The sequence below is a fragment of the Mizuhopecten yessoensis genome, unplaced genomic scaffold, assembly GCF_002113885.1.
Source record: "Mizuhopecten yessoensis strain PY_sf001 unplaced genomic scaffold, ASM211388v2 scaffold10961, whole genome shotgun sequence".
Lineage (NCBI taxonomy): Eukaryota > Metazoa > Mollusca > Bivalvia > Pectinida > Pectinidae > Mizuhopecten > Mizuhopecten yessoensis.
In genome coordinates, this window is record NW_018408808.1 from 123,891 (window position 1) to 141,874 (window position 17,984).

General features: G+C 37.1%; 1 protein-coding gene across 2 annotated transcripts; it reads left to right on the forward strand.

Moving 5' to 3' along the window:
• Window positions 1-1,442: 1,442 nt before the first annotated feature.
• On the forward strand, window positions 1,443-10,323 carry LOC110464097 (M-phase inducer phosphatase-like). Of its 2 annotated transcripts, XM_021519147.1 has the most exons (9): window positions 1,443-1,533; window positions 2,628-2,744; window positions 3,365-3,454; window positions 3,787-3,948; window positions 5,851-6,021; window positions 7,231-7,323; window positions 8,118-8,251; window positions 9,189-9,306; window positions 10,085-10,323. In XM_021519147.1, exons 2-9 carry the CDS (start codon window positions 2,640-2,642, stop codon window positions 10,220-10,222), a joined length of 1,011 nt encoding a protein of 336 aa, XP_021374822.1. In that variant the 5' UTR covers window positions 1,443-1,533; window positions 2,628-2,639; the 3' UTR covers window positions 10,223-10,323. The 2 variants fall into 2 exon arrangements, with proteins under 2 accessions (XP_021374822.1, XP_021374823.1); XM_021519148.1 differs by lacking the exon at window positions 3,365-3,454.
• The last annotated feature ends 7,661 nt before the right edge of the window (window positions 10,324-17,984 follow it).

The following is a 17,984-nucleotide window of genomic DNA, read 5'->3' on the forward strand; positions in this document are numbered from 1 at the left end:
TAACAGTCCTGTGATAAACGCCAGACACCGAAGCTGTGATAAAGGACGTGATATAAAAAAGAAAAAAAAACAGGTGGCCGAGAAAAATCGAAATGATTATGAAGAGTTACAGATACTATGCGAATACGGTTTCTTTCCGAGCGGTAATCTGTGTTCTCCATCACGACTGGATGATGATGGTGGTGTAATGTCAGTTTATCTTTACAAACACACAGTAGTAGGTGTTACGATCCAAATATGTATTTGCTTTAGTTTTATTTTGATATACTCTTAATTTTCCAATTAAAACTCCAATGGAAAAGCATCTTTAAACAATTGTAATTCGAAAACACATTTTTTGTATCGGGCGGTATGCTGCACGAAGGATATATGCCGAAATATGTATATATAAATCCTCTGTTAATGGGAAATAACTGATATGTCCAGGTCAAAAAAGCTACGCACGGGATTTCTGTGATCACGAACGTATCAGTGAGGCGATTTTTCATTTACAAGAAGGAACAATGTATCACTATGACTACTGACGGCCTTGCTCATCTAGCTCCCTCTGTAAAACAGATGTACATATTGTACTATTCCAATTTCACATCAAGGTTTGTGAAGCAAACCGTTTAAGACGATAGTTTGTTTCCTTGTGGGAGTTTCCTACCCAGACCACTTTCACTGTTTATATACTTCAGTCATTGACAGCAATACTTCGTATGCAAATATCATACTCTTAGAGCTGAAATCGAAAATGAACTTAATGTGTCAAAGTTTAAATAGCATTGAAATTAGATATGGCAGAGGTCAGTAAACTCTCACTAGACGCTCAAAATATAAGCTTTTGCATCAAACAGGATGCATGATTGTTTCTGCTTGTTATGGTCCGTATTTTAATAGCTCATAGCAGCCGTTACTTTTGGCACGTGGATTTAAACAACATTGCTAATATGCCCTCAGTCAAGGACGCCACCACCGTCCACCGCTGTCTGTGGAATCCAAACTTACGACCTTTCACCAGACTTGCCTTTTCCGTGAACAGCATTGTATATTCTCACATTCACCTATAATACGCAAGATGACCTAGATAATATAATTATGTAAATTAAGCTGCGAACATTTTTCACGTGATGCATGTCTGATTTAGAAAAAATAACTGCGCGTTTTTATTATTCTGACCCAGTGGGCAGTTGTCCTATTTTGTCTTGGTGACCATGAGATATCTGGGAAAGATTTTTCATAATAATACAGTAGTCCTAACCAATTGACAGTTTAAAACATGTTTACACAATGAAATCAGGACTGAAATCGACATTCTTAATTACCTGTCGTTGACCATAATGGTCAGCACTAATGTCATAGTTTGGTGAATAGCTCATTACGTAAAGCAAGTCTTTACCTGGTGCACGAGCCGCAGGACTGGACACCGACTGGACATGTCCGGTCACCTGTAAGAATATATATATATATGGTAAATACATCGGTGTATACTGTACGTACACCGCTGACTGACAGTCAAACGTACACTGGGGACTCGGATATAGAAACAAGGTATGTAATACATGTGTATGTGTGTGTGTAACTCTTATAATGTTAAATTACTAATTTTTAATGTCAACATAAATGTATACAATTAGAAAACTCCCTTACACTGTCACTTCTTAGGGAACTAAAGTAGGATTTGATCATAGAATTATATCGTGCTCTTTTTAAAGGTAAAGACTACTATCAAGTCAAAATATATTATAGCAGTTATCGTTTTTATATAATATTTAAAGACTTATTCAACCAGAAGTATTCCTTTTATATCAAATATTGCATTTTACAGATTGATAGTTGTTATAAATTTGAGTAGGTGAAACAAATATAAATAATAAAATAAAAAAAGCCATAGAGGTCGAACACCGAGCCTAATCACTGCTAATCCTTAACTTTAAGGAATGCACAGTACCAACATGAGAGAGACGTAGTTTGACAGCGGAATTAACTCTTTGCCAGAATTTTTTATTTTTTATTTTTATGTTTCATTTTTCATATAGAAGGGAGATAACTCAAAGTCGAAGCTTCGCGATACCTATCATTTACAATTCGTATATCAGTTTTATGTTTCGCAACTTCTATACGGTATTTTAGTTACCAGAGTTGAAGACTCGACTATTTTGACCGGTCCTATAGCAACTGTTTTGGTACAGAAGCTGCAACATGATAGGCCTATAACCCACTGCTTGCATCCAATTAGTGACAGCTTGTACAACAGCTCTCAAGCTTTTAAATTGGCTCATATTTGTGTGACGTTGCAAATGAAATCAGCTAAATGACGTCATACTTAGACATTAGTTAACGCAAAACTGTTAACGGCACATACTCCCAGAAATAATTGTATATATATGAAACAATTCCGAGTGCCTTTAAAAAAAAAGAAGCTTAATTAAGATAAACTACTTTAGTACAAATTCCCAGTAAACAGATATATTTAAATCTCAGTTGCTACCGCCTTAAGGAAATGAAATATATGATCAGTACAAAAACTATACACGTAACATGAATTACTTACATTTTATTTTTCAATCGAATAAGCAACAAGGGGAGGGGACTCTGATAAATAGCAAATGATATCATTTTTTTTAAAATTTTGTCCTGTGAAGGGTGACGATACAATGAAGTCAAACAGGAGCCGGTCACGCATATCAAGTCACTCGGAACACGTGGTGACCCCGTCCGTTCGGAAGTCACTTCTCCAAGATTTTCTGAGGTGTGATGAGGTATGCCAGTTTGATAGATTTTAATCTCCGAAATAATGGACTACAACTCTATTAAATACAGTACCACATCATGTCGCTTGTATCAGTTTTAGGGTGGACGGCGGGTTGTTACAAGTGTACGCCCACGATGGAGAAGTCGTGTTAGGGGCGATAACTCATGACTAAACAGCGGTTTGGGGGTTTAGGTTAATAGCATTTGTGCAATATTAATAATTCCGTGTCAATCCGATGAACACAGAGAGCGGCTACTTGTTTCGTTTATGGTTCGTGGAATGGAGGTACGGATGCCAAGTAGAATGTGCTGTGCATAGGTATCCTTCAATTTGAGTGGGAAGAAGTGCCAATTTAGGAGATGGGGTATTATAAAAAATGATACTAATTACAGAAACACATTTATGTTAGGGGAACACTGTGATATTCAGGAATGCTTAAGACTCAACAGCGTGAAAAAACCCAACAACTTAAATTTCGGGAACCGTGAGATCATTGTGAGATCGATTTATACTTTGAGTGTTTATGTCACCATCAGATGATATAGAATATAGAAAATATACTTGACCGATCGGATAATGAGCTCCGTACGGATCACACAGCTAAAGAATGAACATCTCCTGTTTCAGGATGGCGATTGCGGGCTGGTAACGATGGTAACCGATGAACCCGGATCTCCTGACCTTGGTAATCTGAGTCTGGAAGAAAAGAATTTCACGGTAATTATTAGACCTACCTTGATGTCATTACACAGGTATCTTAAAACCATACGACATGGACCTACAATTTACAAAATATTTAATTATAGATACCTGAACGCCAGACTTTTTAGGTATATATCTCTATCCAGAGTTGTCGTACCTTACTCTCATTAACACAGTGAGTATGAGTAGAGATCGGTCAAGTATATTTTAAATTTCAGTGGATACGACTCGTGATGAAGGATATAATAACTATTATCTAAAAGAAGGGAAATACATATATATCAAATTTCAAATATATATTGTCACTAATATAGCTTAACATTATAGAATTGTTTTTAATATTCCAGCCAAAATCATTAATGCTGTTCGTACCGGTACCGGAAGATCCAGACGGAAGTTGCCTGGAATTACTTGCTCCGACTAAAAAACAACAGGACCAACCGGAAGACCATATCTCAACAGCCCCGAAACAGAGTGTATCCCGTGTTAGACGCAGTTTGTCCTTTGGGGTAAATAACATCTTTATTTTTCATCATTCAGTGTATACGGAGTGTCTACGATAATATTTTGTTTAGTGCTTTCAAGTTCATAGACTGTCCCTCTACCCAGAAAATCTGATATAGAAATCAAAACCCGAGGGTTAATATTCTTAATTGTCTAACCCGAGTGGCATAGAGTAGGGAATGGTTCTTTCTCTCCCATCAAAATGTTCACACTGTTCAACGTGGTTTGTGTCTACATGTGGATTTTTTTCAGCCCCAGTTAATTTCTTCTGTTGACGATGAACAAAAGACTAATCTACGATACGTTTCCATTTTTTGCTTGCATTCTCTAATTATGCCATGAAATCAAAGTTCATCGAAATGTTGCGTTTTAGAGGCATATCATGGAAATAAATAGAGCCCTTTTAGAGTAACTATTTGAATATAGCACGGTTACCCCCTTGAATTTAAGAGGTTTTGCTTTTAATCATAAAGATATTGACACTGTTAAATTATAATTTTTCACCGCCAAAAAACCCACCAAAACTAGTGTCGGAAACATGTAATGGCGAGGTCAGTGTAGACACAAAACTAGTGTCGGAAACATGTATTGGCGAGGTCAGTGTAGACACAAAACTGGTGTCTGAAACATGTAATGACGAGGTCAGTGTAGACACAAAACTAGTGTCTGAAACATGTAATGGCGAGGTCAGTGTACATGTAATGGCGAGGTCAGTGTAGACACCAAACTAGCGTCTGAAACATGTAATGGCGAGGTCAGGGTAGACACAAAACTAGCGTCTGAAACATGTAAAGGCGAGGTCAGTGTTGACACAAAACTAGCGTCTGAAACATGTAAAGGCGAGGTCAGTGTTGACACAAAACTAGCGTCTGAAACATGTAAAGGCGAGGTCAGTGTTGACACAAAACTAGCGTCTGAAACATGTAAAGGCGAGGTCAGTGTTGACACAAAACTAGCGTCTGAAACATGTAATGTCGAGGTCAGTGTAGACACAAAACTAGTGTCGGAAACATGTAATGGCGAGGTCAGTGTAGAAACAAAACTAGCGTCTGAAACATGTAATGGCGAGGACAGTGTAGACACAAAAATAGCGTCTGAAACATGTAATGGCGAGGTCATTGTAGACACAAAACTAGTGTCTGAAACATATAATGGCGAGGTCAGTGTAGACACAAGACTAGCGTCTGAAACATGTAATGGCGAGGTCATTGTAGACACAAAACTAGTGTCTGAAACATGTAATGGCGAGGTCAGAGTAGACACAAAACTAGCGTCTGAAACATGTAAAGGCGAGGTCAGTGTTGACACAAAACTAGCGTCTGAAACATGTAAAGGCGAGGTCAGTGTTGACACAAAACTAGCGTCTGAAACATGTAAAGGCGAGGTCAGTGTTGACACAAAACTAGCGTCTGAAACATGTAAAGGCGAGGTCAGTGTTGACACAAAACTAGCGTCTGAAACATGTAAAGGCGAGGTCAGTGTTGACACAAAACTAGCGTCTGAAACATGTAATGGCGAGGCCAGTGAAGACACAAAACTAGTGTCTGAAACATGTAATGGCGAGGTCAGAGTAGACACAAAACTAGCGTCTGAAACATGTAACGGCGAGGTCAGTGTAGACACAAAACTAGCGCCTGAAACATGTAATGGCGAGGTCAGTGAAGACACAAAACTAGTGTCTGAAACATGTAACGGCGAGGTCAGTGTAGACACAAAACTAGCGTATGAAACATGTATTGGCGAGGTCAGTGTAGACACAAAAATAGCGTCTGAAACATGTAATGGCGAGGTCCGTGTAGACACAAAACTAGTGTCTGAAACATGTAATGGCGAGGTCAGCGTACATGTAATGGCGAGGTCAGCGTAGACAATACCTTTGTTCAGCTTTATGTTACTTTTATTCAAAGGCTGAATCCGAGTTAAATCTCGCCTTAATGGAGGCAGGAAGTGACGACGTTCGGACGATGGTGGAAAAGCTGTCCGACAACGACTGTCTGATCGGAGACGGAAGTGCGTCACACTGTCTACCTACAGTGGCAGGACAGCACGTTGACATCAAGAGTGTCAGCTCTCTCACAGTGAGTCACGCTATTTTCATATTTCTGATATCTAGACGTATGAAAGAAGGAAAAGACATAAAAAGAGTTGCGTATCAAAGAGAAAATAAATCGCTATGACTGATATTCACGTAATTTCTATTTGAACAGACCAAATGACATTTTTAACCGGCCAACTTCGGTAAAATTACATATGAAAAATAAAATAAAATGTTAAATTCATAACTGAACCGGTCATTTTGGCCTGCTGTCTGTTCTAAATAAAAACCTTAAAATGTACTACTATATGATAAATTTGTAACGCTTACTTCATCATACAATGGGGATTGATAATGTGAAATGGTCTTAGGACTATCAGTCATGGGAATCATCCTAAAGATGCTTTTAAATGCGATGTTCTTGTGATATTGGTCCCCAGATAAACCATAGTCTCTCTGGGAACTCATAGTAGCAAGTTATAAATGTTATCTCAAGTTAACCGTCAATGCTATATGATATTTACACTATACGTATTCTGAAGGTTGTCAATGCCCCCACGCTCCAAACCTAGACCTACGTCATTAAGGTTTAGGGTGTTACCAGGTTAAATCTGTATTGTTGTCATTGGTATTCATTAAATGTTTTACAGAAGTATTCCTAACAAAATATATCTTACGAGGCTTTAACAAATAAATACTTTTCCAAAATTCAGTATTATGAAAACAAAGTCTATGAAATAATCAGAAAAAGCCATGGGTCGAAGTGAATGGCAATCTTTTTCAGCCCAGGACTTTACCAATGTTGTAACACAGGAGTTGTAAATGAAAAGTTTAAAAAAGAAAGATGAATACATGGCAAACGGAAGTATGTCTAGAACAGTGTTTACACCGCTTTACATTCTGGAAGAATAAAACAACTCAGTCTGAAATGAAACAATAAGGGGCGGAATGGGGAAACATGTTACTCGACCCCCTGACTGCCTGTAGTGTTAGAGTGCAATTGGGCGAAATGTCTCAATGCTTTTTGACAGCTGACTTTACTGATTCGGCACCCTGTGGATTATTGTGTTGTTTAGAGTCGAAACACCAGTCATTTACACTATTTTTTTGACAAAAAAACCCCATACGTTTTCGAAAGCTCGCAAAATAAGTTTTCAATTCCTGTTTGTGTTCAAAACAAACTCCCGAGCCTTTAACGAGATTTTAACTGATGCGTTTGTTCCCCTTAATCTTAACTCACTGTCGTTGACAGCTGTCGGAGGCCTTGCGTTTCGGGGACAAGGGAAGACAGATTAGGCTGGTTGACTGTAGATACCCGTACGAGTACAAGGGCGGACACATCCAGGTACGTCACCGGAACCGGATATTGAAATAAGTGTCTGTTTTAAAAAGGTTCATCCAGATCAGTACATGATCAACACCAAGCGGTAAGTTACAACCAAAACGATACATAGAAACACGTATTGGTGGTGCTACAAACCATGGGGTAGGTTACAACCAAAACGTCACATAGAAACACTTATTGGTGGTGCTACAAACCATGGGGTAGGTTACAACCAAAACGTCACATAGAAACACTTATTGGTGGTACTACAAACCACGGGGTAGGTTACAACCAAAACGTCACATAGAAACACGTATTGGTGGTGCTACAAACCACGGGGTAGGTCACAACCAAAACGTCACATAGAAACACTTATTGGTGGTGCTACAAACCATGGGGTAGGTTACAGCCAAAACGTCACATAGAAACACCTATTGGGTGTGCTACATGAATCTTTTCAAAAACCAAAAACGTTCTGGGAACTTTACGTATGATTTGTTAATTAAAAGGGATATTGTTCACTACATTAATAATATGTTATCACTTGAATCCGATATAGATACCCTGTAGATAAATAAAGAGGATTTGCCATCAATAGTTATAGCAATAAACAATATTTAACATCGCTGAAAAAATTACAGTTTAGAGCGTTTATCTGCTTTAGAAGTCGGTACAATTTGATACGAAATGCTGTCTCGAAGACGTTAACATCCAATTAAAAATCAACAAACACTCATCCAGCACATCGAATTTAAATTTGTAGAAATATTTGCGTGTTGAAAATCAATAAAAATTGATGTTTTGTGTTGGTCCAGGGTGCTGAAAGTCTGTACACACACGAGCAAATCCTTGGACTCTTGGAGGAAGGTTCAGTGTCGACAGGGAGCGGAATGGCGCCTCAAAAACTCGTTTTTTATTGCGAATTCTCATCAGTACGGGCCCCTTCTATGTAAGTACGCCACATATATTATTCATAAAACATTTGCTTGACATTTGCTTAAAAACCTAAGTTGAGATATATTTTTAAATCTCATTTTTGCAAGATATGCTATTACTTAAAGCTCGCTTGCGCGTACTCGGCACAGTAGCGGGGAATATCCCGTTGATTACTGCATATGTACCTTGATTTTTAGTCGATATTGACCAGGTATGATGAGGTATTCTGTGAAACTTTTTTATGCTACTTTCCATTTAACGATTCACGTGCTCCTCAGTTGGCCTTGCAGCCGCGAACCTCATGGATAAATGACTAATAGAATCTTCCCCTACCTTGAGGGTGTTATAGAGAAATCTCTAACCCGAGGGGTGATTTTTTTTGGTTGTCTTACCCGAGGCTCTGCCGAGGGTTAGACAACCAAAATCACCCCGAGGGTTAGAGGTTTCTCTATCTCCCATCCTATTATTTCAGTCACAACTCTACTGACAGTAGTGTAAACAAAAACACATTTGGGGTATGAATTTCGTCATTCACTTTTTATGACGTCACAATTACCGGTGACGCATTTTAATAAAAACGGGGGACACACCTGTGAAGGGTGGGAGAAGTACAAATGACACCCCTACATAGACAACATTTGTTTTGATTTTTAAAATTGCTAGGTCAGTTTGACCTCTATCAGAGGCACTCCAGTTCAGTGTAAATAACACTAAAAAAATACTTTTTAAATAATACATAGTTAAGAATGTACTTTATTTTTTCAATATTTCTTTCTTTATTACATTATATGTAGTTTTTTCTTTCTTTCTTTTATTATTTGATAGTTTTTTTAATTGAATTTCTATATTCTAAAATATACAGCTCGTGTGTCAATGCCTCCTGTTCACCGAGTGGCATCACGTCCTCTGATAAATGTCATTGTGGTACCTTTACCGTTACACAATTGTAGGTACCGCTTCCTCAGAGAGAAGGACCGCGCCCTCAACATGGACAAGTACCCGGCTCTGATCTATCCGGAGATCTACCTCCTTGATGGCGGCTACCAGGCGTTCTTTCAGTCATACAAGGTACTAGGGTGGAACTTACATGTAATTAACATACACTGGTTTTGAAAGAATTAAAATAGAATTTTCATATTTTCCCCGTTTATTGGTTTTATAAGATATTATTAATTAATCTCGGAATTAGTAATGTATTTCTTAAATAATGTGGTTAGGTAAAGACAAAAACGCTGCATTTTTTGTGATTGAAACATCATATTTTGGAACCGGGTGACGATATGACATTACTGTGAGATGAAAACTCAGAAAACTATCTTTCAGGACCCAATATTTCGTTTCAATGGCACCAAACGTGATGTCAGGAAAATTCAATAAAAAACATTCGAAATACATGTCTGATTGGATTATATTGATGAAGGGTAAATAAAATGACGTAACTAGCCTCAAGCGCTCGAGTTTTCAAGGTCATGTTTCCCTTCTTCGGAGCCTCTCTAGAAAACTTCGCAAGAGTCACCACGACCGAGGTTCAAGTGATGAATAATGGCGCCCAACCTGATAATCTTAACTGCTGTATTATTGTTTTATTTCGGTAAAATGATATATTTATTATGTTTCATTCACGCTTCGTCCTCGTGAAAAATGACTAATCTGCGGGAAAAAAATAAATAAAAATCTTGTTTGCTTACAACAAGGGTAATACATATTTGTTAATAATATGTAATGTTGATAGGGAATACAGGCTCCGATTACTTTGTTATCGTTATTTATAAATTATCATATTGATTTCTTGAGAAGGTGGCAATTTTTGTTTCAAATTATGAATTTCTACCTGTTTATTTTGTAGGAACTGTGTACACCATCAGCCTATCTACCAATGCGTTCACAGTCACATCTCGACGACCTTCGTCACTTCAGGACAAAATCAAAATCGTGGGCGGCAGGAGAAAAAAGGCGACTTTATTTAAAGTGTCTTCGACTTTGAAATGGAAAAGTCTCCTCCCCTGGAAGTTGTTATATTTATCTTAAATGTTATTGTTTGCCTAATTATTGTTTGTTAACTAAATAAACAGAGCGTCTATAGGACATTTCCGTTTTCATTCTTTCGTGTGAGTTGTATGCCTGCCTAGGCCTTTGTTATGTGAAGTTATTACTGGTATATTGAAGTCAGAGGTATCATTTTCCCTCGTGGGAAATGCTGTTATAATTTGTCTACGGCACAATTATGTAGGTGAACCAGTACGATATACATATATATATGTAGGTGAACCAGTACGATATACATATATATATATGTAGGTGAACCAGTACGATATACATATATATATATATGTAGGTGAACCAGTACGATATACATACATATATGTAGGTGAAACAGTACGATATACATATATTTATGTAGGTGAACCAGTACAATATACACACATATATATATGTAGGTGAACCAGTACGATATACGATATACATATATATATGTAGGTGAACCAGTACGATATACATATATATATATATGTATATCGTACTGGTTCACCTACATAATTGAACCAGTCCGATATACATATATATATGTAGGGGAACAAGTACGATATACATATATATATGTAGGTGAACCAGTACGATATACATAAGTTCAATGCTTTATAGCACACCATGTCTGCAATCTAATGACAAGATATCATGACTCTGAGACTTTTGGTTCTGCAGAAGAGGTCTTTTAAACATTTGATCACAGTGATCTTTCGTAAATGTCATTATCATTTCTTTTCGAGAACTTTGAAGCTCTCCGTTTGATGACAGCACGTTTTTGGCTATGACTCTAGGCCTCTCAGTTCATTTGAAGTAGTTTGAAGGTTGTTTTTGTTTGACCCCTGTGACATTGAAAAAAAGTAAAGTTAAATATCCCACGATTCTACTACCCAATCATCCTGACTTGTCGTCCTCAGTTTTTCTCAAATAAGTAATTGATTTTAAAGAATAAAGTTGACGGAGAGAGACGCAGCTCCCCCTTTACGGAACATGCCGACAGTTCCCGATTGCATGTGTGGGTCCCAGCCTTCAGTATCCGTGATCTGATGTGTTAGTGAACGTTAACAACTATACACACAATACGAGCAACAGCCCTCCACCACTTGGTTCGAAGCCTACGTGGGGAAGTTGCCAGGTACCGGCCGTAGGTCGATGGTTTTTCCCCCGGGTAATTCAATTTTCGCCCTTACCAAAACCTGGCACGTCCTTTTAAGGACGCAAAACATAAACAAACCAAGTATCATTATTGTTGTCATATTGATTTCATCCTGACTTGTATGTATTACAACGCTCGTTCAGGTTCATGGTCGGGTATGGCTATAAACGAGAAATGAAATTAACCTTTAAATTTTGTTCAATGCGATATATTTTAAAGGACCGGTCATCTGACAATTTTTTAAAAGAGTTATTTTTTATTCGGCTACAACACATTATCATTCAACAAAATCTTCCCTACATGGATGACGGCGAAATCTAAAATGGGAGACATCTCTGTAAAAATGGGAGGAACATCAGTTCTGCCCACTGCAATATATGCGATCTCTATCTTTCCTCATTATGTATCTATTTTCGTCTCCCCGACACGTGTCAGAGTAATGAATTCAATTTTAAAGAGCATCATGGTCTGGTGCTACCTCCCTTGGGTTCAATTCATGCTGGAAGAGATTAACTCCAATGTCGATTTAAAAATAAAATAAAAAATAGTGTGGTTGCGAACGGCAGCATCATATGATTAAGGCTACAGAATTATCGCCCTTGTATTTCACAACAGGTTATAGTTTTTAATTGTAGCCATCCTTAGAATTGGCACAGTAATTGTTGAAAAATCTTGTTATGCATATCGTTTGTGTTGTGATTAAAAGTATTACCCAAGTTGTACCTAACAGCACAGATAAAATTAAATCGGAGTTATTTCCCTTGCATTTATTTTCAGAAAACTGTCATTGTGTAGAGTGTAGGGAGCACTGTGAACCGACAGTTCAGTTGTAGTTATAAATGTACAAAGAAAACAATCACAAATCACCACAGTCGTATCTAAGTTTTCTTTATTTCTACACATTATATACCAACCATTCTAGAAAATGTAACAACAGTAGGCTATCCCCATAGTAAGTGTCTCCACATAATATATTTGTATAATATACATTCAACATTCCTCAGACATAAATAAGATTTATTAGTTCATATGTCTTTTATTTTGGGAAACCTAAACAAAATATTAAAACGAATAGGATACAAGCTTTAAGCTTTAAAAAGACTCACTGCATTTATACCAAAAATTATAGAATTCGATTTGATAAATTTTGAATTTATTTCATGTTGGCCTCAAAGAAATGTCCTTTTTGTTGCTCTGACAATATACACAGCTAAAAAACGTTACTGGTTCTGTTGTATGTCAGTTGTTTTGAAAGTTACATACAACAATGTACAAAAGGTTCTATACCAGTCCAAATCATGACACTTCCAATACTGGTGTACAGCACTCATGAGAAATGTCTGCTTGTATGTACATAACATAAGCAGACAGGTGACTTTCTTTCAAATAAACATAAAACATTTACGGACAAATAACACAACATATGAAACACAAATAAAATGACTACATTTATAACAAGTTTCATGTACACATGAGTTACCCCTCTTTATACCCAAAATCAATCACTTACAATTCCAACTATTTACTTTCCATGATTGTTGATCCAATTTAACATCCATTTAAGTGCAGTTTTGTTGATGTTATTACAACACCAGAGCTTCCAGGTGACGCTTGACATTTAGGCCAATACAATCATGTGTGTGTTTCCTATTCTATTAGATTTTGAATGCAGGTAGTTATATAGTCAAAATATATAATTTTTTCCTCAAATTTTTATGTCATTTTCATGAACAACATACACTATTTATTGAATAGATGTATTTAATTTGTAAGAAGATTACTTTGAATGCACTTAAATGATTCTAAATGATTTGATTCTTCTATGGATTTAGTTACATCCAATTTCTTAATTTTGGCTACTTCAAGCAGGGAGGATTTTTTCAAGGTAGGTAAGAGAATAGGAAACACATTTTTTTTAATTTTGGCCTCATCAATTTCATGACTTCCTCGGAACTGGAGCATCAAAACACATGTCAAAAAACAATCCCTTCAAACCGATGTCAGAGTCAAATCTAATTTTTGGAAACCAAAAACATACTCTCAAGGGTCCAATAAAATCTTCGGTGTTCAATTTTACTCCAATATGTGCTATTTTAAAACAAAAGAAATAGTTCAGCTACATATGTCAAAAATACAAATCATATATCACATGGCTTAAATCTTGGTTAAATAAATGAATGGGTTCACAAGATCACATTACAACTAAATAGTAATAATTCTGTTCTTGTAATCTACAATAGATGTTTATGAAATTCCGTTTTGACGGATTTCAATGTTGATCTTAATGCAAGTGTGACTGATGGAATGATACCACTGGAAAGACTAGCATGTCATCTGTAAAAGAAACAAAATTTGCATAAATGTATACGTAATGACTACAATAATAAGAAAATTCTTGTACACATGAGTTATCCCCCTTCTAACCCTTTCACCACTAAACCATAATGGACTCATCCAAATCAATGCATGGTTAAGTTCATCAATTAAAGCTGCATAGGGTTGAAAGGGTTAAACCCATAATACAACCATATCTGCATTTCACTTTATCTAACATGCAAGTTTATCATTCAAGTCTTTATGAACTGTTTGAGTTAATATAATCATGAAATAAACATATAAAGAGCCTGTATGAGTTTCAATTCAGTCTTTAACCTTGACAAATTCATCTAAACAGCTAATCAAACGATAATAGGTGTCCTGCTGGGATCAGATGATCGACTCTTTACTGTAAAATGTTCCAGAGGAATGTTGATTCTGCCTACCTATCTGTTTTGGCCCTGCTCACTTATTGCCCCACTCATACATCATCACTCGTATCAGTCCTGTTTCAAGGTCAGGTCCCAAAAGGGGATTCAGTTGGAAGAGGAATGCACAGAGCCAGCTGGAAAGAAATCACACATCAATAAAATGTTCACCTGTCAACTGTTGTTTGAATCTTATTTCTATTATTAATAAAAAAATACTTTTTTAACACTGCGAATTCCTTAAAATTGTATTGATGAATGTATATGCTAATTGTATTGATTGTATAAATTGTATATCTTTGTACTATAAAGCACTTTAGAGTGGCTTATTCTAGATAGATAGGGCGCTATATTAAATGTTGTATATTTATTTATTTATCTTTAAGCATGTTTTTCATTGTACTGGGTATGTTGTATCCAAATATTTTAATTGCAATCACTATTTTATAACTCGGCTTATGTTACTAGTACACATACATGCATGAAGTTTAAATTTTAATCACTGCAAATAACTTATTCACCCCTGAAGACACATGTGAACTCTTCAAATTCAAAGGTTGGAATAGTTCATAATGAAATTTCAGGGGTGAGTGAGTTAATGAAATGTATAAAACCTTGGTACACTTACAATAGGTAGCAGCACGCAGCTGTCATCATCATCATCAACTGGACGATTCTGGAAAGAAAGGAAACACAAAACTGATATTAAAGTATTATAATGTTCAAAATGTATCATTATATAAATATAGGTAGTTTTAGTCTGAACACTCAGTATGTAAAAATATGCCAAGCCCTTAACCTGCAATATAGGCTAACCCTTTCATCACTGTAGACTATAATGGACTCATCCAGGTCAAAGCATGGTAGAGTCTACTGAAGTTATATAGGGGTGAAAGTGGTTAAACACTATAATTTGATGGAGGGAGTTTTACTTGTGGGTCACAAATAATTTTGCTGCTTGCATGTAGACTGAACTACACTCACTTCTCATCATGACATAAGGGAAACCTGTATTTTATATACAGTATGCATGGATATCGTACTAAACCGAGCAACATGTACTTAGGCCTGGTCAGCGACCAAACCGAGCAACATGTACTTAGGCCTGGTCAGCGATCAAACCGAACAACATGTACTTAGGCCTGGTCAGCGATCAAACTGAACAACATGTACTTAGGCCTGGTCAGCGACCAAACCGAGCAACATGTACTTAGGCCTGGTCAGCGACCAACCCAGACAACATGTACTTAGGCCTGGTCAGCGATCAAACTGAACAACATGTACTTAGGCCTGGTCAGCGTCCAAACCGAGCAACATGTACTTAGGCCTGGTCAGCAATCAAACCGAGCAACATGTACTTAGGCCTGGTCAGCGATCAAACCAGACAACATGTACTTAGGCCTGGTCAGCGACCAAACCAGACAACATGTACTTAGGCCTGGTCAGCGATCAAACCGAGCAACATGTACTTAGGCCTGGTCAGCAATCAAACCAAACAACATGTACTTAGGCCTGGTCAGCGACCAAACCAGACAACATGTCATGTACTCTACTTTATCCCATAACCACTGTAGCTTTCCTCATTCAATTTTTCATATTTTACAGTCATACAGGTTTTTCTTAACAAAATTATATCTGTATTAGTACAGATGTACTAGATTTTGAATTCAGTAATAATTAATTGTTAATTTGCTGCATTTGACGTCATCGACCATGGCATACTTTATAAATGTCTGGAACACTCTTATGGAGTGACTGATACCGCACTATGCTGGATACAGTCATACCTGAGTGAACGACGACAGTGTGTTGCCATCGGATCTACCACCTCACATGACAAAGTACTAGATTTCGGGGTTCCTCAAGGGTCAGTGTTAGTACCACGAAAATATTGTATGTACTCCAAACCGATTGGAGAGATTTGTCGTCGCCATAGCCTTCGCTATCATTGCTATGCTGATGACACACAAATTTACATGGTCATAAAACCACAGGACAGTTGGAATACAGTCTCAGAAAGTCTGGAAGCTTGTCTGACAGATATCAGTATCTGGATGAACGCCAACATGCTTAAACTTAATCAGGAAAAGACGGAACTAATCGTCTTTTCCCCAAAGTGTCAGCAAACAATGGCTCTCCAGCTCAAGGTTGGTGCCAGAACTATTGAGACTGTTCCAGCTGTTAAAAACCTAGGGGTATACTTTGACAGTTCTCTGAACATGGAGAAACAAGTGAACGCTATTGCCAAATCCTGTTACTACCAGATCAGGAACATCGGCTGTATTCGGCAGTTTCTAACTGCAGATGCATGCAAGATTTTGGTGCATTCACTTGTTACCTCTCGGTTGGATTATGGTAACGCCCTGCTCTGTGGTATATCTGACAAACTAACTAGTCGTCTGCAGAGGGTCCAGAACACTGCAGCAAGGCTAGTTACTCGAAAGAGATGAGCACATCACACCTGCGCTTTATTCGTTGCACTGGTAGTGGTTACCTGTACGATACAGGTCGCAGTACAAAATTCTGGTATACACATACAAGGCACTGAATGGAACAGCTCCTCAGTACCTACAGGAACTTGTTACCCTGTATCAGCCGTCAAGATCACTGCGGTCGGAGTCAGAATCTTTGTTGTGTGTCCCAAAATCTTGTACTGTGACCTACGGAAACAGATGCTTTGGGAGGGTTTTGGCTATATTGTGGAATAGCTTACCATCTGCTGTTAGGAAGTCAAATACCCTGGCCAAGTTCAAGAGGGACATAAAAACTCACCTCTTCACGTCTGCATTTTAGAATCTTTGCAAAGACGTCATGTAAATACCACCCTTTTATTTGTTCAATTATGTGCACATTGCTTGTTAAATGTATGAAAGTGATTGCAAGCCTTTGTTGTTTGTTTTCACAATTATAACCATTACTATTATCCATATATGTTGTAAAGCGCCTTAGAGTAATTTTACAAATTATATAGGGCGCTATATAAATGCTGTATATTATTATTATTATCAACAACACTCAACCAATTGTACTTCTATTTCAAACTGAAGAATACTTGGAATATATATCGATACAGTTTCTCCTCACAGTCATACACTTATAGTTATAACACTTCACTGACCAGAGTACAGATGTTTCGATACTCTGTGGTATTGCTACAGACTTAGATGTTTTGGTCCTTGTATAAGACGTTTCAGAAATTCAGTACTACTGATTATTTTTCCATTATTTTTATAATATTTCTTGCATTTGGTCAATAAACTAACATTTCAACTTTGTGCTTTGTTTGTTTCCTGTGTTCTGTGTGTTGCTGATTTTATATAAGATTCTTCAGCTTTTTTTATCTATACAAAAAAGTACTGAAACATCCTATTGAGTGTATTCTTATAATTATAGCTAGCGAAAGTACCTGGTGTAGAAACATTTACAATTCCTTGACACTACAGGGGTCGACGCTAACACTAGTCCGCTAGTCCTGGACTAGTAGATTTAGATTTCAGCAAGGACTATTGAATCACCTTACCTAACTGGTCCTTTGGACTTGCGAAAATAGTGATTATAAAATAAGAATAGTCATTTTTAAATTTTGGAAAACTGTTTTAAATAAGATATATCGTACGATAATTGTCAGAATTTTCCTAAGACTTCACCATATGTTTATATTTTAAGTCCTGTACTTTTGATATTTTGTCGCTGTTAATTGCCATGTTTCATTATCCGGGAAATCTTGGGACTAGTTACATTGATGAAGGACTAGTAAGTAATCTATTCAACTAGTCCTGTGGACTACCAAGCAAAAATAGTTAGTGTCTAACCCTTCACTA